The sequence below is a fragment of the Melozone crissalis genome, unplaced genomic scaffold (assembly GCF_028551555.1).
Source record: "Melozone crissalis strain CALT ecotype California unplaced genomic scaffold, PUWL_Pcris_2 ptg000068l_1, whole genome shotgun sequence".
NCBI classification, from domain to species: domain Eukaryota; kingdom Metazoa; phylum Chordata; class Aves; order Passeriformes; family Passerellidae; genus Melozone; species Melozone crissalis.
In genome coordinates this window covers 21,338,276-21,363,783 of record NW_026535846.1, presented here as the reverse complement: position 1 = coordinate 21,363,783, position 25,508 = coordinate 21,338,276, and the positions used below count along the sequence as shown (strand labels likewise).

Below are 25,508 nucleotides of genomic sequence, written 5' to 3'. Positions count from 1 at the left end.
CAGCTGCACTCCCTTGTAAAAAGGGAGAAATTCTGGAAAAGAAGGCTCTGGGGAGAGCTCAGAGCCCTTTGGAGGGGCACCTGTGACAGGGCAGGAGTGACAGGAGCAGGGAAAGGCTCCAGACTGGCACAGGGGAGGGCTGGGTGGGATTTTGGGGGAAATTCTTCATGGAAAGGGTGCTGAGACAGTGCCTGTAGCTGCCCAAGATATGGAGACACCTCCTCCCCTTCTGGGGGTGTCCAAGGCCAGGTTAAAAAAAAGGATTTGGGCAAAATGGGCTGATGGGAGATGAGACTGAGGGGTTGGGATGGTTCAGGTGATTTTTAAGCTCCCTTACAACCCAAAGCACTCCACAATTCTATGGCTGTACCTTGAAATACACAGGCTGCTGTTTCCAATATTGGTGATATATCACAGCACCCAGCCCAGGAAGAAACTCAACTTTATGACTTGAAAGCTACTGACTTCAGTATTTGCAATGGTGAACGTGCAAAAAAAAACTCCTGTAAAATATTATTTCCAGTTAAATTACCAGTGCACTGTTAGCAAGCTAATAAATCCTTATGAAGATCAGACATTGAGGGGGATCTATGATTATATTTCTGATGGAAGGAAATGGCATGCTTAGGGAGGATGACTCTGTCTGCATCTTGAAGATGTGTAAAAAGAAAGTTTCTCTCTTAATTTATGCTGTTTGAAAGCCCTGAACCAGTTTTTCAAAACTTTATCCTTCAAAGGCATTCTTAATATTCAAAAAGACCTTGCTAATTAACTCCTAAAACTACCTCGAGTCCAACCTGCTTTTCCTGCTCCTCAGAAAAGTTCTAATTACACAGATTAAGCACTGGAATTCCAGCTGTCACCTTCCAAAAGCTTTCTCCCTTTTTAAAGCAGGTGCTTTTTGTGCTGATCCCTGCCTGGCTTTGAGCAGAGCTTTGGACTGGCTGCTTTTATGATCTAGCAGTTGCACGTGACCATTAGAAATTACGTGATAGCACAGAAGGGATGTTTAGCCACTCACAGAAAACACATTTAGCCACTCACAGAAGGAACATTTAACCACTCTCAGAACCTGGAGCTCTCTCCTCACATATTTTGACACCTGGCAATGGATTGGGCTCAGCCTAACCCCGAGCCAGGACCAGCTGAGCTCCTCATGGTGCTCCCAAAGGAACCAAGCACTGCCAGCACCAGGAGGTGACACAAGGCCACAGGTGCTTCAGGGTGAGCTCCAAACCCACTGTGGCAGCAATTAAACATCACCAGACAAGTGCTGGGAACTCCTTTACTGGAAATACCCTTGGTGGGTGTCCTGGGTAGATTTGAGAGGGGTTTATTCAGCATTAACAGATAAATTATTCAGGATTGCAGATAAAAACATCATATATTCAATCCTGGGGAAGCAGCCCCTGGTGTGTGGCCCTTTCCCAGCAGGGGTTGGATGAGGTGACCTCGAGGTCCTCTCCAGACCAGACCTTTCCATGGTCTGAGAGCCCACAAACCACCCCATGGGCAGGGAGATGGCACAGGAGGGGAACTCCAAAGCGTTTCACCTGTGCCACCCTCACTGTACAAGTAAATCACACAGCAGGGTGGAAAATCCCCTCAGTTTGAAAAGGTTTCCCCAATTTTTGGGGCCAGGCTCCCCCTCCCAGGGCCAGCAGCTGCAGCTGTGTGCACAGGGGGCAGTGAAATATTCCACATCTCCTGCAATATTCCACATCTCATGCAATATTCCACATCTCCTGCAATATTCCACATCTCCAGCTGGAAGCCCCAGCTCCGTTCCCTGGAACCCCTCTGGCCTCAGGCTCTCCTGAGAGGCAGGAGCCCGCACTTGGTGAGGCATGGAGGTGCTGCCCAGTTTGGAAATAGAATAAAAATAATTACTAATCATTGCCACTACAACACAATGGCTCGCACAGAATTCGCAGTCGAAACCTAAATTACTCCAATTATCTTTTAATCAAGGTCTAATAATATTTACTGCAGTGTGCTCAGCTGGAAGCACTTCTCAAGCTCCAGCTCACATGAACTGACCAGGATCTGTGTGCTTGGGAGCTGCAGCAATTTGTCACAAATGCCTCCAAAGCACCCTGAAAGGAAGAACACACCTCCAAACAAACACAGGGGAGAACTCACACATTGAAAATTGATCTGTGTGCAGCTCCAGGCTGACTCAGCAGGGATGCAGAGTCAGGTTAACCCAGGCATTCCCCTCTTTCCTGCTGCCATTTCAGTGCTCTCCATGAATTCCCACAAACCAGAACCCTCCAAGTGTTCCATTTATTCCCTTGCTGCCCCACCTGAACTTGAGCATCGCTCCAAACCAAGGCTCCTCTGAGTTTTCTTCTGCTGAGATGCACCAAGAGCATTTCCTTCAAACACCTGCCATGTGTGATGTTTCACATCCGTCAATTTAATGGAGTGTTTTGATACTTAAAAAGGAATTTTATAGGTAAGTAGATAGAAGGCAAGAAGAATTCAAAGATAGAATGGCACATGGGTTATATCACTTTCAGATGTTGAATGGCTTACGGAACTCTGAGCTTCTGCTTCCAATATATAAAAAGGAATTTAAAAAGTCCTAACATAGCAGAAAATCTGATATTTTCTCCTAATAAACGAATGTTTTTACAGACTCTTTTCTAAGTGTAGAATATATTCTGTGCTCACACCAACTATCATCTCTTGAAGGCAGGATGGGTCCTTCAAACCCTGAAAATCAGAGTAATGCTCAAGTATGGCCTGGAACAGCACACTCAGCCCCCTGCTCCTCCACCAGCTCTGCTTTTCCAGGCTTTCCTGGCACAGTTCAGTTCCTGGATAAAGGATTCAGCGCCATGAATACAAAGAGTTCAGCAGCTGAGGGACCACACTGGTTTTGCCAGTAAATAAGCATCACTCAAAAGACAAACCAGTTGTGATTGCAGCTCTGTGTTTCCACGGCTCAATCTGATCTGGTTTTGTTTGGGTCTTTAAATCGATGAAAGGCTGCTGGCACTTGTGATTAAGAGGTCAAGCACTGAATACAAAAGTTTTTAAATCTACTTTTTCCCCTCAGTGTCCCGAGTTATTCAGAGCAGCAGGAGGCTGTGGGTGAGCACTGCCCCATGGCCAGAAATGCAGGAAAAGCCTCATTATCACCTAGGCTGGAAGTAAATAAACCCAACGGGGAGCTCACTTAATCCAAGCACATCTATTGCCTCTCAAATTCAATAATTGCCTTCGTTTCCCTTCTTCAGAACCATCAATTCCTCTTTGGAAAGCCTAAAAAAAAAAAATTAAACATTGTTTTTCGGGTGGTTTTTATTCTGCGTCTGTGTTTTGAGGAAAGGGAGCCTCTTTTGTTGTTACACAAAAAAACAGAAGCAAGAAAGGTACTCCCTTGGACAGAGTCCGTTAAAAATCAGATTATTTCCACAGCATTCTCCTATTATTCACCTGCCAGTAAAATATGTACACTCATTGTCTCTCTCCGAATGCCTATTTTTATCTGACTGAGGCTATATGGTCATTTTTGTACTTATTACTGAGTTACTAAGTTTTTTTTTTTCCTTTCTTCTTCTAAAGCATGTTTTTCTGTTCTCAAAAACTGGGCCACATGCCTCTGAGGAGAAAGTAGTGCATTATTTCATTCCCACCTTTTCTTCTTTTTTGGCATCTCTGAGGCCTGCTATGCCCAGAAGTGCTTCCACTCAAGCTGGACCATCAAATCAATTATCACAGCAGTCTGCTTCCTAAATATGAATGGCAATGAATGACAACAGGCAAGGCCAACTTTCAGCTTGGATTTGTCATTGGCAATGGAAATTTTTTTGGTTTTTTTCTATAGATGTTTGGTAGAGTGGCAATTTGACCAAACTCTTCCCCCTGCTGTCTGCAGCTGCATTCTGTGGGTCCCCACATGAAAAGCTCCCCCTTTGCTGCACCAAAGGCAGGAAAAAAGAGAGAAAATAAGACATAAGGAACTGTTCTCACCATAAAAGTTCTCTTTTCTGCTTATCTTTTACTACAATCGTTGCTGACAATGAAAGAGAGGAAAAGCACAGTGACAAACTGCTTCCGTTCCTTGATGTTCCCAATTTCAAGGTGCAATTATTTTTAGTGCTGTTGCATCATTTCACAAGAGATCCCCACAGTGTCCAGCAAAGTGTCAGGGCTTTGCAGCTGGAGTGAGCACAGCACTGAAAGATTAATCACTGTAGGAAAGGATTGTGGACAATACAGCACAATGCAAGCTAACACAGAAAATTAGAATAAACCAAGAAATCTCACTCTAACTCACAGTCATAGTTTGGAATTCATGTTTTCCCTAATGAAAAATAATTTATTCTTTTTCTAATAAGATAAATAAATAAATATTTATATAAGTACTATATAAGTACTAAATACGATATATTTAATATAAATATTAAATGTGATTCTAAAAAAATGTGATTCTAAAAAATGTATTTCTAGAGCTCTCCTTCACTGACACTACTCATTCAAAAACCTGCAAAGAATGAAATTTGTATTAAAGCCCGGCTTAACTTTTGGAGAAGTGATTATATGCTCTGAAAGGGGATTTTAGCCAGGAACTGGGACACAAACCCAGAAACTTTGGGGTGAGAGCACTGCAAAGGCTGCATCACTGCCAGTGCACATAATCCCAGTGGCCATAGAGGAAAGATTGCATTGCCTATTGTAGTAAAAACAATTTCAGCCAAGCAGGCAGCAATTTATTCCTTCCCTCGCAGACACACACACACACAAAATACCACAAAACCTCTTGGCTGGCATCCTTGTGAGAGGCTCTGTGAGCTGAGTGAGCCGGCAGCAAGGGAGGGGTGATGGTTCCACCTAGTGGCACCCACAGGGCCCCAGTGCAGCACTGGGACAAACTGGGAGCAGCCACCAGGCCAGAAATTCTGCTGACATCACTTCATCACATCACAGCCCTCACTGCTTACAGGCCCGTCCAATAGTTAAGGGATCAGCTTTCAGTTTGTACAAGTCACTCATTCACTTGCTGAACGTTAATTTTCATTATTTTTTCATTAATTTTCAGCGCAAATCAGAATCCAGACAGGGCCTAGTTCTCCTTAAACCATGGGGCCTAGTTCTCCTTAAACCACGGGGCCTAGTTCTCCTTAAACCACGGGGCCTAGTTCTCCTTAAACCATAAGGGCTCTTCCAGGAGCCCCTTCCAATTGATTCATTTGCTAAAACGACAGGATTTCCACAAAGAATCGTCAGGAAATTCTGTGTACAGCATGACATTTGTGGGTGCTTTTGTTGTTTGTCTCTTTTTTTAACAAGTGCTCTCATCTGTGGCCAGCAGCAAGTTCTCCCTGGGTCAGGCTGGTCCAGCAGCTGAGAGCAAACAGGGTTTTGCTGCTGGGGGCTTTGATGGTGCCTCAGAAAAATCTGCTTTTATCCAGTGCCCTGCTCAGCCCCAGCACAGCAACCTGGGCACCACCACCCTGCTCCACGGGCTTTTATCTCCCCACAACAGGGACGGGCTCCAGCAAATGATGGATTTAAATGCAGCTCTCTCTGTGTGCCTGGAACTACAGCAGGAACAGCTCATCGCCTTCCTGCCAATAAAACAACAACCAGAGGTGCCACAGATCAGATAAATAAGGGTTGGGGGTTTTGGTTTGTCTGGTGAAGTGTGGACAATTCACTTGTGAACACATTTCTGAAATTATCTTTGGAATTGTATAATATCCTGAAAACGCAAAATGTTAAAAATGCTGGCAGAGTCTTATTTATAACAGAGCATTCCTAAATATATTTCAGATAAATATAAGGATATTTCAGATAAATATAAAGGTATTTCAGATAAATATAAAGATATTTCAGATAAATATAAAGATATTTCAGATTATACAGGGCAAAGAGAAGGTTTACAGCAACCAAACCCCCAAAACACAGCGATGTGAGCTACAGCCACCATCCCCAAACCATGTCCTGCTGCGTGGGAGAAGGAAAGGAAGGCTGCAGAGGTTTCCCTGGGTGCTCCCCACTCCCCATCTGGCAGTTGTGAGTTCTGCTCCACGAGATAAATAACTAGTCAAGAGTGAAGAGCTGAGCTGAGCTGCTCTGCAGCACATCCCCAGGCCTCACTACCTGTCACATAATGTTGGCAGCAGGGTTATGCCTGGAAAGGTTGACAGAGCACAGATTTATCTCTCCAAATCAAACACTGTGTGTTTAGCTAAACCCAGTGAACTTTAACTAATTAGCCCATCATTGCAGTAAATTCATATTGAGTAATTTCCAAAAGGCTGAAGCCAGAGCCCAGAGTATTTACAGGACTGATAGTAACAGTGAGCCATTGGGAGAGATTTCCTCTTAAAAAATACCAAACGCAACCTTCTCATGCCAATTGTTTGAGGGAAGCCCTTTCTAAAATAGACATTAAAAAAAAATAACTAAAAATATGCAAATGGAGCAGAACTGATCACAGTGACAGACCCCATGCCCACTTGTGCATTTTGGGACCATTTTGGGACCATTTTGGTTCATCTTGGGTGCAGCCCTGGCTGGGCTCTTGTGCTGCCCAAGGTGCAACCATTGAGGAAATCCTTTTAATAAATTTAAATGTGGTCACTCAGGGGACAGGGCCAGCCTGACCACAGGCACTCAGGAAGGACCAAAGGTTTTTATTCTTCTCTCTCCCATGACAGAATTTCATCCTCCAGCTCAGTCTCATGGAATTACAGAGCTCTGCAGACCTTGGACGGCACCTCCTGTCCAAGGATCTTGTCCTGGCTTAAGCCTTTTTCTGACCCAGAGATGGGTTTTAAAAGCTTTTATTCTATTTTCAGTTTTATGTGAAGGGTGAGATAATACAGATGTTATACTGTAGATGCTGTAATGTAGATGTTACAACTCACTCTCCCAAAAGAAAAACAACAACCATCTGTCCCTTCATGGTACAGGAACCCATCACAGTATGAAAGGAAGATAAATAAATAAAATAAATAAATAAATAAAATGAAGATAAAAAGTTTTTGATAGAAACCACATCAATACCTACCACTCTGAAATTATCATTAAAAAAATCAGTTCATTTAAATAGATCAATAACCTCTTAAACAGAAATAATTAATTACTCTCAAAAAATTAATAAGTGAACAAATACAAAAAAGCCACATCAAACCTACAAATAGTCCCTAAATTTCCCCACAAATTCATCTCCCACACCTCGCTGCAGTGAGGGGCAATTCCTCCAGAACAGGTTTTGTGTTGCACTGCCTTGCTTGATGCTCCATCCCTTCACTCCTGTCCTACCAGTGAGGGTTTGGCACAAATCTAATTCCAGCAAACTGCTAAACCTGCTTTATAAATGTTCATCCACTCCCGAAATCCTCCCCCCTCAGTGCTACAGAACTTTCTGACTCTTTAACAACACATTTCAAGTGGTTTTCCTAAGAAGTTTAAGGACAGCTCAGAATCGATTCATATTTGTTCACTCAGAATTGATTCATATCTGCTCACTTAGATGATGAGCTGCCACTCCTTTCAACCAAATCATGATTGCCCTCAGTGGAGAGAGATCTTTTGGAAATGAATATTCCCTAGTAATAGTGTCTCTATTATTTCAATAGGAAGCAAATATTCAGAAAACTCCATAAACACAATTCCAGCTTCCTCCTGAGTGGTTATCCATTAGGAGAAAAAAAAAATGAAACTTCTAGTACATCTCCCTTTAAGGTTTACACTCTGGTAAAGTAGATTTAAAAATAAAATAAGCTTTTGTCAGAAGCATCTTGTAATGAACAGATTTTACAAGGAGAGAAATTGCCAGTCATCTTTGCAATGTCTGACAGGGATGATAATGTCTTTTTTCGGGAGTGAATCATCAGATCTAGGAGGTTTTTCTTGTTCTGGTTTGTTTTTTGGTAGGGTTTTTTGGGTGGTTTGTCTTATTTTGTTCCCTTTGTAAGGAAATAATTTCTAATTTGTTCATTCAGCACCTTGCTGGATTTCAAATCAGCCCCTAGTGATGACGGAATTTGCTGCTGTTCTCAGACTCAAACTCTGCTCCATGAAGTCATGAGGACCTTTTGGGTCCTCCCTCCACCCCATTCTGCTTTGGACACAATTTACAGAGCCCAAAGGCAGCTGAGCTGACAGTGTAACCTGATCACAGCACAGAAAATGCTGTGGCCCTCCAAGCTGAATGATTTCTCCCTCTCCTGAGGGAATACTGGCAATAATGGCCTTTTTTCCTATTATGTTATTTTAGAAACTTGTTCCCTTTAAAATGAAAAAAAAAAATCATCCTCACAATGACTGAACATTTTCCCCATTTCAGTGTAGTATGTCTATTTTAATTTGTAATTTAAATTTGTAGGGAAAAATGCAGGAAGGCTGACATTCCACTCCAGTAATATATTCATGGAATTACAGACACATAGACAGCATTGTAAAATTTTATATACTCTCCTTATAATTATTTAAATAGAATCTTCTTCACCAACAGAAAAAATACCCAATGCAACAAGAAATGGAAGAAAAAAATACAGAAATCACAGAGAAAATGAGAAGTGAATATAATGGAGATCTAAGGAAGAACTCCAGTATCTCTGTTATTTTTAGAGCTCCATCTGGAAGGCACTATGCAGTGTGTATATAGTTTTTAAATAACAATATTATGACATTATATACTTCCATGAGAGGGTAAAGGAGATGAGCTAATGCACACACTAATAGATATATTAGTGATAATGTTCTTATAAAATCTTATATCAAAGCCTATTATGTCACTTTCCCCTCCAAAAGAGAAATCAGCTGTGCAACATGCAGAGATCTTCCACTGAGAAGATCAACAAACCATATCAAAGGTTCGCTTCTGCAGGGTGCTTTGAGCATGGCTAAATAAAACCAACTCTTTCAAGGCTGGTGTTTGGTTTTCACAGAATTAAAGGCAATTCTGTGATTTGAAACTAGTTACTCTGAAATACAGGACTATCAGAATTATTATTAATGCAGATCATCAATATCTCACATCTGGATTTAGTCATCATTAAAAATAACTTCACGCTAATTGCAGCACCCTTTAAAAGATAACAGCATTGAAAACTGAAACAACCTAGCAGTGCAAATGTCCTACAATTAGCAGCATGGATAGTGCTCAGGATGTGAGAGCAATTTTGGAGCTCCATACATTACAAATGTACCAGCTCAGCTACATTATGTTGAGGCAATAATGTGCAATAATGAGATGAACCACCTGTGCTGCAGTTTCAGAAATGCAATGGTGATACTGACAGGAAATTGGGTTTGAAATGATGATTGACCAGGTCTCAATGACGCCTCAGGTTTTGCTTTTATATTTTTCAGATTCTGTGCTGCTGTAGTGTGTGGGTCTGGGTTTTACATCAGGGGATGGTGAGCTCTGTGCACAGAGCAGGGACGCAAAACAATTCCTGCTCCAGCTGGGCACCAAGGACAAATGATCCAAATCTCAGCCCAGGAGCACAAACCCCGTGGGCTGGAGAGAGAAAAACAAGCAGGGTGGGACTGCCTGGGCTAAAGCTGCAATGGGACAATGAACTGCAAGGTGCAAATGGAGCAGAACTGATCCCAGGGACAGACCCCGTGCCCCTTGTGCATTTTGGGGCCATTTTGGTTCATCTTGGGTTCATTTTGGGGTCATTTTGGTTCATGTTGGGTTCATTTTGGGACCATTTTGGTTCATCTTGGGTGCAGCCCTGGCTGGGCTCTTGTTCTGCCCAAGGTGGATCCATGGAGGAGATCCTTTTAATAAATCCTTGCTGTATTCTGTAGCTCTGTCCGGCCTCTGTTCCATCAACACTCTGCTGAAATCCCATCCTGCCTGCAGCTCTCAGTGCCTGCACCCTGACACAGAGCCCTGCAGGCAAAGTCAGCCCTGCAGCCTTCTAAACCCAATATACTGTGAGTAAATGGCCAGAGATGCTTTGTAGAAAGACGCAAAAATAATCTCAGATAAAGCCAGCCAACAACCTGCCAATACACAAATCAGCTCCCTGAAATGATCTTCCCCCAAATTCCTAGAAGCACAAAAGCAATCCAATCGAGGACGAGGTGATATCACAAAATCTATACCACAAAATTGGTAACATTTTGCACTTGTAATAAGCTATAAAGACTAAACTCTGTTTTTGGGTAGCACACCTCTGTGAGCACCATAACCCCAGCAGAATTAAGCAGAGAATTCAGGTTGCATTTTCCATTCCACACATGGTGCCCCTCTCCTCTGAGCTGCTCCAAAAGCCTCCACCTGTCCCTCTGCCACTGCACACCTGGGCTGCATCTTTACCTTCTCCTCTCAGAAGGATATGAAACTAAAAGCAGCAGGAAAATAAATTTATTTATTATGAAATGAAAAATTGTGAACCTAAACCACCAGGTAAATAAATTCTTATGATTATGAAACTAAAAAAATCAGGAAAATAAAATCACTTGAGGCAACTGCAATGCTGGCCTCTCACAGAATGACACAACTGCCTAAGATGGTATCAGTACTCTGTAACTGAGCATTGTTATTTTGGGTTTTTTTCTTATTTTCTCCTGCTAATGCCACAAGAAAATGAGAAGTTTTGCTGTTACATCACAGCCCATAGGGTAAATATTGCCTTGCAGGAAGGAAACAAATGAAGTTTTTACAGTTGAGGTGACAGCCACAGTGAAGGACTCTGGGCCCGTGCTGAGGTTGGGGACTCAATTCCACACCCTGTGCCCTGAACAGGATGGAACAGAAACCCTCCCTGCCTACAAAATAACCATTTGGACCTAATGTCACTCCAATTAATCCCTCCCAAGTCATACACTGCAACACTGATTTTCATCTCTTCCCTTTCCATTCATTATGTATATATATTAAAATATTAAAGCCAAAGTGCTTTACCTCAGTAAACAGAACTGTGGGAGAAAATTTTTCAAATAGAAGTGTTTCACAATAATTGCATGATAACACTGTCAGCACTGACAAAGAAAATTCAAATGGCCAAATGCAAATTAAGTTAGCCTTGCATATCGTTCATTACTACTCATGTAGTTGGTAAATGAATGCATGAATATCCTTTCTCTGCATGTAAAAAAGTTCCTCTAACTTCAGCTACTGCATAAAGATGCAGCCAAAACTCAGCTATCAATCTCTGGGAATGGAGGCCTTCCCATCTAGCAGGACGTAGCTCATTAAAATAGAACAGTTTTCAGATTCAGCGTGAATTAAAAAATAAATAAATTCAGAATGGTGAGTGACTTCCAGCTCATACAAAATCCTGCTCTGTGACCTTGGCAGTCTCCTCCTGGATCACTCTTTTTGCTAGAGAAGAATTCCTGCTTCTCAGAAAAGCTTTGTTTTATTTGTAAAAATCTATTTCACAACACAGGACCTTCACAAAGGCTTTTAGGAGGTTCAGAGGCAACTGAACCAGGGCAACTCAGAGAAATGAGCTCCAAAATAAATGCTGTGAGTGATTCCAGGGCTGCTCTGGGTGCCTGCAGAGTCCTGTCCCCAAACAGACACAAACAACTTTAAATGAATAAATACAAATATGTATGGAAATGTGAAATGGAATACAGCACTCAGTTTCAAGGTCTGGAGCAACTGGCCCAGTTCTGCAGGTGTCCGGCACAAGCTCAGATGTTCTGTGGCAAAGCTGCAGATGAGGAATCCTCAGAGCCCCCATGGAACTCCCATCATCACTCACAGACTGTGGCTTTGTACTTCAAAAGGCACAAAAATTGAGAATTTCCCATGTTTGGATCTTAGGGCAATTCAGTGAGTAAAGCAGCACCAGTGCTGAGTTTTAAAAATGCTGAAACTTGAAAAATATTCTGAAACTTCCCAGGGAGAACATTTCCAGTGCACTGAGTGCACTCTGCAGCACACTAACAAAGGCAAGGGGCACAGAACTCTCCTCAGCCTGGGTGAGTAATTAACTGCTTTAGATGAACAGCAAACTGAGGTAATTAGTCACAATTACATAGCACAACAGCTTCCTGAAGGACAGTTAGCACAATGTGCACGTGCCTTTGCCACTTGATGGCACATTTTCATTTGTTCAGGAAAATCTCTTGTGTTGGGAAATAAGAATACATCAAATGGCAAATAACAGCTTAGAGAAAGCAGCACAACAGATCCCAAGTCCAGAGCTCACAGTCCCATTTCTCTGTGTGTGTGGAGTTCCCCAAGCATTTATAAACACTTGACGTGCTCTAGGTCAACCCTGCATACCAAGAACAGAAAATCAATTTAAAAACAACAAATCCATCTCCAGCTCTTGCTTCAGAGAAGGGTAACACACCCACAGAGGTGAGAGCAATTATGCAAATGTGCAGAATTCCTGAATTTCTGCCTTTCTGTCCAGCCAGCCAGTGAACCTGAGGTGTTGCTGGAGCCCCTTCACTCCCTGCCTGCTCCAGGGAATGTGGTGTGCACCCAAAAACCTGGAGCATCCAGTCTGGGCAGGCTGAATCCTCTTTACTCCCTTTTTGTCCACTCCTCCTCCATCCTGCTTGTCTGAAAACTCACAGAATTCAGGTTTGGGCTGCAAGGAACCTTAAAAATCATTTATTTCCAACTCCCTGCCATGAGAAGAGACACCGCCCCTGTCAGGTAAAATCTCCCCATACCAAAGCTGCTCCTTTGATGCCAGGTCAGAGGAAAAATGTATTATCTAAGTACTCCTTTAATTACAAAAGCCACGAGGCAAAACGCAGACACAGTAAAAATAGATTATACCACAAATACCTATTTTTAAACAGCTTTGGGACTGTTTATGGAGCTCTCAGGACTCGGGTAACTTGCTGAGATTCAATTTGAATGGTGCCCATATTTATATTTAGAAATACAAAGCAAACTTAAATCTACAATAGTGCCATGATAGCAAAACGAGTAAATTTATTATCGGTGGTCTTGTTCAGCTCTTGCTGTTACAGATGTGGGAATTTTGAAGCACTTGGATCTTGTGTGAGTCCCATTAGTGCCCAGCACCTGACTGTAAGCAAAAATCCTCCATGGCACAACTGCATAGCAAACAAGCCCTTAAATACTCAGCTCCTAAAAGCTAAAATGTTGGAAAGATGAAGAAGTTTAAAATACAAACTGATTTTTAAACTCAGGACTAAATTTTTAAAGCTCATAATGGGTATTTCCAAGTTGCTAACAGGTATTTAATGTTAAGGATCTGTTCCTCTGAAAGGCATTTTGTTGAGCACAAATTCACTGCACCTCCCACCTCCTTGCATTGGAGCATTGATGACATTCTCACCAATTCACAGCTGCAAGCAGCTCAAAACCCAGCTTATTTAGACAACTGTCACATCCAGAATGACTGACAGGGCTTTCAGGAGAGCAAATCTGCTTTGACTGAAGGGCTTTATTTGAATGTGGTTCAGGTAAAGGAGTATTGAGCACCCAGGAACCTAAACTAATGCTCCAGATTTTATTTAATACAATTAAAATTAGTTTAGCAAGGTAGACAAGCAGAAGTGAGTCTTTAGGAACAGTTTTGTCTCCAAGCAGAAGACGCAAGATTCCTAAACCAATAATCTTTTATTAGAACTCTGATGCAATGAAAAATATCCACCTACTTAAACAAACCCATATTTTCAATTAAAATGCCTAAATGCCATATGAAAATTACCAAAAATCATTAAAAAATAGGAACAATATTACCACAACTCCTGTTTGTCTTGCCAAGGTTAAACAAGGAGTGGAAGCCCTTCAGATGCTCCCACCAAAAACAAAAACCAGATGCAGAGACTGAACCAGGGAGGTTCAGGTCTCCTTTCCATTCTCAAGGTGTGCTCTCAGCATGGAAATAACGACAGGGCAGCAACTGATCTGTTGTGATGCAGGAGCTAAAAACAAATCCAAAATGTGTGCTGAGAGAGCAGAGGGAACCCTCAAGAAACACAGAGAGATCTAAAGCAGGACGACCTTCATGCAGCACTGAGAGCCACAGCAGAAATGGCCCAGGGCATCAGGGATGCTGCCAGAGTCTGCATTTATGGGAGAGGAGGGCACTGGTTATTAACATTGCTAAAAGAAATTAAATTCCGTGCCAAAAAAACTTAGAAACTTAATAAAAAGAGCCTTAGCAGAATGGTTAGCTCTGTGCAGAAATTTGCTTAAGCTAATTTAGAGAAAAAAATTATTCCTGAGTTGGTCTTCTTTTAATAATTTCACAGCCCAGGGCCAGGAGAAAGGGCAGGGATTATTGTGCAGCAGCAGGGCTGGATGCAGATTTTAATGGTTCCCTGTGATAAATGCCACCTAAAACTGCTCTTTATTACCCCAATATTGGCAAACTTGCAAAATGCAAGGGTATTTTTGGAAGAGGAACCAACATTCCTAGAAGCTGATGTCTAATTATTATTTTGTGGGCTCTCTAAGCAAAGCAATTCCCTGGAAGGACAATCTCTCTCTCCCTAAAATCTGTGGCCAGAAACAATAAAGTGGAGCCCTGAGCTCAGGAGAGAGGAACCACACAATGGTTTTACACATTGAGAAATCTGCAGAAGAACAGAAAAAACCAGAGTGAAATGTAAAACCAGAGGAGGGGGGCAGGAATTTATTATTATTACCTCCATGACCTGCTAACAAAACCATTTTTACTGGAAAAGCCTGGGGTTGTAATGCAACCCATTACAGTGTAGCTTTTCATTTCCAGGCTTAGCAAACAAACATAATGCAGTGAAACATATTTGAAATGGGTTTTATTTTTCTGAACCTGTCTGTACATTTCACATTTTGATTTTTTCCCAGCAGAAATACTGCGATGTTGAGCAGAGCCTCTCTTCCCATCTGCACCTCTTACCCAGTCTGAATCCGACCGGAAATTAATTTAAAAGGAATTATTTTAAAGGAATGACCATGTAAGCACAAATATTCTACAAGGTACAGCAGCAACCCCTGTAAAAAAGGCAAACTGAAGAGGTGGAATGGCACTCCTTGTTGTAAGCCTGTAGTAATTTGAGCTCCATTATCCAAATTAATTAATCCCTCCCAGGTCCAGCCCACTCACCCAAAGTGACAGGGAACACACATAGGGGTTTTGTTTTTTTTTTTTTTTGCAAAGTTGTGGTGTTTCAGCTAAAATGATCAAAAATCAAGAACTGAAACTACGGTTTGTTCCTGTTCCTTCTGAGTTAAATTTCCTTCATGAAACCACTGGAAGCAAACACAACACAAGTTAAATTTCCACGATCTTCTGATTGCAGCCACTGTGAGGGTGTGAAACCTCTCGAGTTTTAATTTTCACCATGAGAAGATGCAAACAGAATAGGCAAGTTTGGAAAAAGACAGATCTAGAGCACATACACGAAAAATGTACAAAAGGGAACCTGCTGCAGTGCTCAGTGGTTTTGGGGGCATTTTCTTTGTGGGTTTTTTTGGGGTTTGGACAGGGGTTTTTTTTAGGGGCCACCTGTTACCAAGGAATTAGCAAAACTACAGAAAGTAAACAAGCAGAAGTTGTTTTTTCTCCTTGCTAAACTCCAACCACCAACTGACACAGAAAAATGAGATCTGTGTCCAAACAGGCAGAAAACTTTTAATGGATTTTCCTCTCAGACCATAATGTGTAACCAAGACAAGCTCAAAGCCAAAACTTTGCTGGACAATTCTAACTTTGGAAATAGCAACACCTTTATGAATTTTTCCCCATGAGTGTCCCAAACCCAAACTCCAGAGCAGTTCAGCTCCAACAATGCACAGAAACCCCTGCACTGTTCCCTGCCCACAAACAGAATTATTCCATTTGCCAATCACAACCACACCACCCAACAAGCCCAGAAACCCCCAAGCTCTTCTTTCCAGGCCTTGTATTTCCATTTTTTCCCCCTTCCACTGGACCAGAGGAGGCATGGAATTAATTGTTTATCCCAATCTCACTGGCTGGAACTCTGCAGGACAGGGTGGCACCAAGCAGGGAATTGTCACTGCTCCTTTTCTGAAGGAGAGATGTGGAAGGATGTAAATGTGGTCCCAGGATTTTCATGCTGTAGTTCACTGCTCAGAAATGTCACAGCCACATATTGAGGCTCCTTTTGGTATGTAGACAAGTTACTCACAAAATATCACGTACATTTCTAAACCACAAGACAAAATTTACATGAACATTTCAATGAGACACTTAACTGGTACTAACATTTATTGCATCCTATTCTCAACTCTTAGCTACCCCTGAAAATTTCACTTTATGGCCTTCTTCTCTTACAGAACACTCACGTTTGGCCAGAGTCTGGAGCTGGAGGATCCAGTCCTTTTCTCACAGTGAGCTCTCCAAAGTCAATCAGCTCCTTGCACTTAAAAGCCCCACTGAAATATCACCTGGCTCAGTGAAATTCCAAACACAGAACTCTAAGTAACTACATAAAGCAGAAAATCAGCCAAAGGGGTTTTTAATTAGCTCTGTCCCCTGTTTTTGCTGAGGAATCCCTGGTTTTGCCCCAGGTTCAATCATCTTCTGCTTGCTCAGCTGCAGCAGGGTTTGTGCAATCTCCTCTGGTCCCTGGGAAGCTTTGCTTTGTCACCACGTGGTGACAAATGTCTCCTCAAGCCACAACACAGGGAAACCATCTCTCAAAATGATACTTCTCAAGATAGGGGAAAAACCAAACTTTGATCGAGGATTTCTTTCACGTCTGATCTGAGAGCAGAAACAAGCCCTGAATTAAGAATGATCCTGGAACTGGAGGGGAATCAACTTCAGAGTATGAACAAATCAAATCACTTATTTGGTTTTTTTTTCCATAAGATCATGCATATGGCAAATTAAAAATAATTATGCACTATCTTTGCTACTAAAGAGAGTAAAAGAATTTGCCTTTGCTCTTGTGTTCCTCTAAAAAGAATCATCAGCCAACATGAACCTAACCCCAGCTCACTGAGGATCAGGTGGATTAACATGGCTTATTCATGACCCTCTTTTGCCAAACATATCCAAACCAAGCTTTTGAGTTTATGCCAAATAACTTCAACTGTAGCTTTTTAAGACTGCATTTTTTACTATAAGATATGCTTGAAATGAAAAATTGCAAAACACAGTTACCATGAGCTTTGATGAAAAGTGAAAGCAGAGTAAATGCATTTCACAAAGTGTGTGCATCTGGAATATCATAAGCAGAGAAGTGAACAAAGGAAATGCTGCCACTGATTCTCAAATTGTCTCAAAATCAGCTTTGCAGCAAGAAGCAATTGCTCAGTAAAGTGGACAGAGTTGAGTCCAATACCATTGTCTTCCTCAGGAAAACGAAGCTATGTTAATGCATTTTTACTTTGAAGTAAATATAGATATTTATTTAAATATAATACATTACTATCTCAATGCATTTCTACTTTTAAGACTCCATAACTGGAAGTTCCTACCAGAGCACAACACACCCAAGAGCAGTGCTTGGAAATGATGATCAGCTGACCACTCAAATCTTATTTGTTAAGGAGCTAATACTCCTCATGGCACCACCTACAATGAATTAATGACACTTACAGCTGTAAGAATGAAGCACACTCAGTGCAGGGGGGTTTAAATACCATTACAAAGACAACAGGAGCCCTTGGTGCACTTGGAGCTGGAGCAGCAGGTTAAAAATCTGTGATGTGCTGGGCTTTCACAGGAGCTCAGTGCCCAACAGCAGCACGGTGAAAACCGCTGGCAAGTCTTTGCCAAAGAACTTCAGATTGTTGTGTTTGCAGCCCAGCTGAGGCTGCTCTGTGTGCAGCTCAGCTGAAGCTGCTCATTTTAGCCCAAAGTTCGCAGGATCTCCCTTACCTTGCGCTCGCGGCGTTCGTTTCCTGCGGTCCCTGAACGCTGCTCCCGACTGCAGGGCCTCCAGCAGGCTGTCCATCACCCCTGTCTCGTCACCCTCTGTGGGGAGCAGGAAAACAAAACTCCATCAGCACGGCTGCCAGCAGCTTTAGGAGGAAACAGAAGTCCAAGAGTGTCGCTACGGGACACGAAGGAACACAAGCGCACACCGCTGTTCTCAAGGTGAAGGAAAAGGGGAGTTTATTTCCTGACTCCAACATTTACAGTTTTCCAAAAGTGGCAGCGGATTGGAGGGTGACAGTGCCACCTCTCCAATGACACTGGACAGATCAACAGCCCATCAACTGAAGCTCCATTACCCAAATTAATTAATCCCTCCCAGGTCCAACCCACTCACCTAAAGCCACAGGGAACACACGTAGGGGTGGGGTTTTTTGCTTGGTTTTTTTGGGGGTTTTTTTTGCAAAGTTTGGCAAACTTTCTCCTCCTCCATAAAGGAATGGAAAACAATGAGTTATTTACAGAAAGCGTGTGAGAAAGTTCGCTACAAGAACGTCAACATCAGAGGGCTTAGAATGCTGCCAAAGAGGAGACAGGCACATCTCAGAGCAAGACTGCTGGCAGGGCAGGGGGCACTCTCTGTTGTGGGCGATGCCCACCAGGCAAAGGTGATGCCAACCCTACTGTTCTTTCAGCAAGAAAATTCCACCATTACCAGTGCAAGTAGATTTAGAAGGCAATAGAAGTCCAAATGCTGTCCTGTTTCCGTAATGCTGCCAAAGAAGAGGCAGGCACATCTCAGGGCAGCGCGCACTGTCTGCTGTGGGCGATGCCCACCAGGCAAAGGTGATGCCAACCCTTCCTTCAGCCTGGAGACGTCACCTGTGCATTATTGACGGCATCCTCAGCATGCAGAGGGGCAGCAGCTGCTGAGCGAGTGATGGCTGCCTCACTGCTGGGATGGCTGGAAGCTTTTCTGAAGTGCAACCAGGTCAATTTAATCAATGCATCTGATGGCGCTGAGCAGCAGAGAGTTCAATATTGCAGCTCACAGAAAATATTTTATGTGATGCCTCCTGACTTCACGACTCACTAGATCTGTGGAAAAATCATCTATACAATCAATAGCATGGATGGTCTTCAGGTGACATAAAGAGAATGAAGAGGGGATAATCATGCAGTGGAAGTCAGTGGTGTAACACTTCTTAACAGCTGAATTTTACTTCTGCTCAATTTTTTATTTTGCTTTTTTCCATATCCGAGCTAACTCACAGCCTTTAAATTGCTGGACTTTATGGTGCATTATGGAAATCTGGGTGGAAAAATTACTTCTTTTTATATATTTGAGTCTTTACATTCCTTTGCATTTCAGTCTGTTAATAACAGTTCACAGCAGTATTCAGCAGTATGAGAAATAGAGGTCAAAGAACTGTAAGGTTACAAAACTACTGATGAATGCCTCTTTGTGTTCCCATATCTGTGCTATAACCCAAAACTAAAATACAGGTTAGGCTCAGCAGGGAGGTGGACATTTCATCCACATCTCTCAGACTCCAAACTCACAAATTTCCCCATCTGGGAAAGGGAAGATCATTACTTTATGCAAAAAAATTACATTATGGTAAAACCTTCTGACTCACACGAGGTGTGGGAGGTTAGATGCACATTCAGGCTCTCAAATGCTCAAGTTTAAAAGCAGCCTGTTAATGAATAAGCTGTTCTGTCCTGTTCTCTGTTACATTCAGATTTATTAGACTCAATCCACACCTGGTGTAAGAGCACACCTAAAACAGAACCTGGTTCAAATTTCTACAAGCTGATCATTAGAATAACTACTGGATACCTTTAAATTATATATCCACCTAAACTGACACCATTCTGCACACACTACACAACACACCCAGGGTAGGAGAAAGGGAGCAGAGCAAGTGCAGGAACCAGCACAGGACTGAAATACCAGTTTTAATTACATTCCATCTAAAAGCCTTAAACAACTGAGCTCCTGCAAAACAAATAAGCAAATTAGCTTTTCTCAATTCCCACTCCCATCCAAAGCCAGAATTTTCTCTAAACTGTACAGCATAATTGTTTTTCTTTGTGCTTCTTATCCTACCCATGCTTATTCATTGATTTGCTGTTGGCTCTGTATTAAATTTACCTTCAAAATCAAAGGTCTGTGAATACACTTAGTCCAAATTAATACACATCAAGTTGGTCTGAAACACTTAATGGCAGTGACTGCACACCCAGAACTAGTTAATATCTGGAATATTTAATGTGTAGAAAAATTACAATATTCTTCGATCTTCATTAAAAGTAAGAGCTGGCAGAGTTTATTAAAAAAGACAAAAACCCTTCAATACTTCATGAATGTTTATGCAGCCTTCCATTTTTTTTGCTGAGTGAGCTGCTCTACCTGCTAATTACTGCAAGTGCCAAAAGCCAGCCTGGCTTTGGGATGCCAGCATGTGCAACATAAAACACATTACTGAGGAGGCTGCAGGACAGAGTGATGAGATTTGTAACTCCTCAAAGTAAAATTCATGCAAGGGCTGATCTCAGCAGTGCATCCGAATCAAAGTCTTCAGGTGGTTAAGTGATAACTGGACAAAGAACTGCATTTTCAGGGAGCCCTGATTAAAATTGATAAATAAAATTCAACAGGAATGTCAGTCTTTTCCTATATTTCTTGCTGCAGTTCTTCACACAGCACCAGCAACCTCCTCCATTTGTCATTTCCATACCACCCACAGCAATTTATAGACACAAATAAAAAACAAAGACAGAAATTGCCAGAAGTTTGAAAACTAAAAACTTGTTACCAACATTCCTGTCAGCAGAAATAAAACACATAATCATTATTTGTCTTTTAGATGTCTTTCACTGTACACAAGGACGGGAGTTTCATCTGGAACAAGTAATTTTCTTCCTCATTGTTTCTGCTCCAAGTTGGCCCCAAGCATTTAAAAGAGAGAAAATGTGTGGAGACATGCAAAAAAAAAATTGGTAATTTCTTTGATTTGCCTTAGAAAGGGCCAGATTGACACCAGGTGTTAAAGAGACTGCAAAAGGATTCTCAGTGATGAATTGAAGTGTTAACTATGAGCCCCAATTGTCTGGGTTTGGGTTTGACACCAATTCTGTTCCCTCTGTTTTGGAGCCCCACACTCAGTGTGTTTTTGGGAGTTTCAGAAATGCTCCTGCAGGAACCAGGGCTCACACCAGTGCTGCTCAGCAGATTTGGGCCACTTTTAATGTATTATAAAGACAAAATAATTTTCTTCATCCATATTACAATATTCTTGCTCCTTGCACAGCTGAAGAGACCCAACGTGCAGAAGATATAGAATAACTGAATTAATGTTTGTAACTTCACAGGAGCTCTTCAACAGGGAATGCCCAAGAGCCCCAATCTGCAGAGGTGACCAAAGAAACAGCAACAAAAGCCCAGATCCTGTGGTTCCAGGAGCAGCTCCAGCCTGATCACAGCAGCGACAGAAATCACCCCTGAACAGCCTTTGACGTAACAGGGGGTGCATCCAGCACACAGCGCCTCCGGCAGCACAGTTCCTTCAGCCACACTCAGCAGCCCCTGGAAGGATGCAGGACAAGCTCCTGCTGTGCTCTGGGACCTGGGCAGTGCCAGAAAAGCAAAAATAAAAACCCAAAACCTTCTGAGTGCAGCACAGCCCCAGGGTGGCACTGCCAGCCCCCGAACCCAGCCTGGCCCTGCTGGGCTTTGTCAGGCAGAAATAGTGACCAAAAGGGTTCCAAATGGAACTTTGGGGGATATTTCAGCAGGTGCCAGCGGCTGGGATAGCTGGGGGCTGCAGAATCTCCCCAGAGCTCAGCCCATGGTGCAGCTCCATGGATCCGCTGCCCTCAGCTCAGAGCTGGGAAGGTGCTGCTGCTCCTGGGGGGCTCTGCTGCCCTCCCTCCTTAATCAATAATCAATCCCTTCAGTAATCAGTCTGCTCTGATGGCTACAGCACTACCTGTACATATTTACAAACATATCTTGCTGGCATATTTTTATTTTCTAGTATTTTCCATGTGCACTTGCAAAGCATCTTGTACTCGTTATTACAAATATACAGACTGCAAACTGATCTAAATTAATAAGAAATGTAGATATTGCACAGCCATTTGGGTAAAGGTTTACAGGAATTTTACAGGAATTTTTTCAAAAATTTAGGCTCTTACTGAAAGAGTTCAGTCAAATATCTCATTAGGTAACACATGCTGCCTCCTGCTGCTCTCCAAAGGGTTTTAAAATTGTGCTTCTATTCACATCTTGCACTGCCCTGTTTGGCTTTGAACTTTAATGCACTTTTCAAAGTCTAATGGGTGTCCTGTAGAAACTTTTAAACAAGACTTTTTATTCATAACCAGCACCAGAATTTTTAATTGCAATATATTCACTTATAAAGGTCAGCTCTCAATGTCTTTGGGAAAGCGTGTTTTTGTGTTCTCCTCATATATTTGCATTTTATTCATTTGCTAAATTCACTGTGCATGCATAATAAATCTCTCCAGGAAGCAGCGCTGCTCTGCAGCTTGCAGCAGAGTGGTGTCTCGTGCCTCTTATTTACTTTTTAATTAGGGGAGAACAAGTTAGGACAGTGTGACTGGGAAGTGAACCCCCAGCTCATGTCAGTGCACAAAACAAGGCAAAGCCTTGCTCACACACCAATTAAGAATATTGTTGGTGATAACCTGACCTCAGGCTTAAATAAATTAATAGAAAAAAAAAATCTGCTTTGTTTTTTTTTTTGCAGGCGATTGAAAACAATGTTTGAAATGCACATTTTTTAATTTTTTGGGAGAAAATGTCCCAATGGTCAAGGTCTGCTGTGGCCTCACTGAGATGCCCCCACACAGCCCCTGGTCCTGCAAGGACCACAGCTCAAACAGGCTGCAATGTGAATTATCTGGAGAAATGGGAAGAGATTGCCTCTGTGTGGGAAGGGAAAGATTGTGCAGCTCACCAAAAAAACCCACCCCAAGAAATCCCATGTGATAGCTCAGTAATTGCACCTGTAAATAAAGTTCTGTGCAGCTCCAAGGCTGCATTTAAGCTACAGTACTGAGGTACTTGAAATTTCTGTGATGAAAAGGCAGAACAAATCATCAATACTCTTATCATTGTTAATAATTTCCTTTTAAAAGTTCCTTATTGTTGAACAACTCTAACACATTAGGAAAAAAAAAGAGTTTTGGGAACACATTTCAAGGAAAGGGGAGTTCTTACACATTCTCAATGACTTTTTACTTTATTTTTTTTAATACTAATGATGGTTTTGACTGGGATAGAGTTGATTTTCCTCACAGCAGCTGTGGGGGCTGTTTTGGAACTGGAATCTGTTGATAATTCAGGAGGATTTCTTATCACTGAGCAGCCCTTACACAGAGCCAGGGGTGATTCTGCTCCCCAGCCCACCCTGATTCCTGAACCAGCCTTACAGTAAGGCTGATCAATAATTATTTCTGAAATGCTTTTTAACATTGTAAGTTCTACAAAAATATCAACTGTTTTACAGCAGTTACACTGATATAAACAAAATTAAGGCTACTTTCACCATTAATAACAGTACCTGCTTTTTGCAACACAAATAATTTCACTGAGGAACAGTTGAATTTGCATAGAAAACTCCCTGAAGTTACTACTTGTTACTGCTCAGTAAACAGTCCCCAAGAAACCTACTTGTAAGAGAAAATAATCCAATTTCTCTTCCTTCTACTGCACTTATCCCAGTCACAGACTTGTCAGTCTAATAATTTTTCCCCCCAATAAACTCAATCAGAAGGTACCATATGGGCCATCTTCAATATCAAAACCAAATTTTTCCAGAGCAAAGCGTTTAAAGGTGAGATTAAATCTCAAGCTGTAATTTCTTTCTAACTTCCTGTCCATGCTCACATCCATTTGCATTTCTCCTGAGCTGGTTCTGGCCCATTTAGCAGCAGCTCAGTAACTCTGACACTCGCCCCATTCTGAGGACCCCTTTAAACTCTGCACAAACAGCTCTTGCAAAGTTTTTTAGCAATTCCTGCAGAACTGCTTTGAAGAGGAAAACTCAAACCTGTAGATGCTCACCTTGGAGCATAATGCAAAGCTCAATCTGGTTTTTGTTCTGTGAATTTCAGGTTTCAGGAGGCGTGCAGCATATTCAAACAGACCATCAATGTCAATATGAGAAATAATGACTTCCCAAAGGAATTTCAACGTTTGCCTCATTGACATCCAGCACCACAAACTAATAATCTTTAAAATGTAAATAAGAGCCAAGATTTACCACTCCAGGTAGCCCGTGCAATCACCAGCAAATAGACAAATCCAAAAAGACATTTACAAAATAACGTGTAACTCGTAATAAGCTTAGTATGGATTTCTGTTTATGCTAAAGGACGTGGAAGGAAGACAAACCAACCACAAAAGCACAGAATCATCAGAAAACTGCAGCAAAAGCAACCCCTGGAATGATATCCTGCCCCAGAGAAATCAAACACCAGCCCAAGGAAAAAGAACACACCAGTCTGAATGAAAAACCCATGAATTCTGCTATGGGGGCACTTGGAAAGGGAAAACAGGAATATCCATCAAGCTCCAGCACAGAACTGCACTGGCATTACCTTCAGCTGCATTAGGGGAGAATGGTAATATGTCTTCAAAACAATTAATTCAGCCCTAATTGGGACTGAGAAAGCTCATTCTGTCTTTTATCCAAATGCTGCTAGTTAAAAGGTGATTTTAATTGCCATGGTAATCAGATATAATGAAGAGCAAAACTGTTTCTGATTAAATAACATTTGCATCAGAATTGCAGTCACACTCTGCAGCTCCAGGAAGGTGAATTCTCCAATTCTCCAATTCTCCCCTCTCCCTTCACCATGCACACAGAGGCAATGCTGCAGGAATTCTGCAGATGTGAATCAGATGGGAGCTATGAAAGGCTTCTCCTCCCAATTCATCTCCCATAAGGAGAAAATTGTTCATGATTTGAGCTGTCACACTCCAGATCGGCAGGTGTGTGCATGAGGCACAAACCTCTCTGTGCCTCCCAACCTCACCTGGAAACCTGGGCTTTCCAGTGCTAACCAGCTTGATAACTTTTTGAAATATTCATTTTTATAGTGGTTTTTTTAATTATTTTTTTGCATTCATCTTTAAATATTTTGGAATGTTCAGCAGGTTTTTTATCGGTTTACATGTAGTGTTTATGTGGCAGCTCAGTTCACAAAGCACAAAACCACCAAACTGATTAAAGTGATCTTCTAAACACTGCCAAAGCCCAAGTTCCTTCATCACTAGGAAATATTCAGAACAACTCTTGATTCTGGCCACACTGTGCTTTTCTACACTCACACCAAGAAACAGATATTAATTTTCAGCTAATTAATTATAACTAACCTAATCTGTGACCACACAAAAAGTGCTCACTGAGCAGTCAGAAAACAGGAAAACTCCTTTTTACAGAACTGCACAAGAAGCTGGCAAACGCAGGAAGGCAATTGCTGCGACCTCCAAGGCTGCAGCTCTGAGTCAAATTTGACTCTGGGAGATGCAGAGCAAGAGCTGAGAGAGGGTGAGGTTAAAATGAGCCTTTGGGTGAAAATCACCTTGTCCAAGTGACAGCTTGAGAGGACATCTGCCTCCTTCCTCTAAGCCTGCTGTGTCACATTCACTTAGACAAATTTACAAACTGTTTATATAAGCAGCAATGAGCACACAGAGGTAGCTGCATCAAG

At 42.0% G+C, this 25,508-nt stretch overlaps 1 protein-coding gene across 2 annotated transcripts in view; it reads right to left on the bottom strand.

Annotated features, from left to right (window-relative positions):
* DIAPH2 (diaphanous related formin 2) overlaps positions 1-25,508 on the bottom strand; it is a 167,078-nt gene that overhangs the window by 29,677 nt on the left and 111,893 nt on the right. For both annotated transcript variants that reach the window (XM_054289531.1, XM_054289532.1), the window contains one exon: positions 17,763-17,858. In XM_054289531.1, coding sequence (XP_054145506.1) covers positions 17,763-17,858 — 96 coding nt within the window. The remainder of the gene's footprint in view (positions 1-17,762; positions 17,859-25,508) is intronic.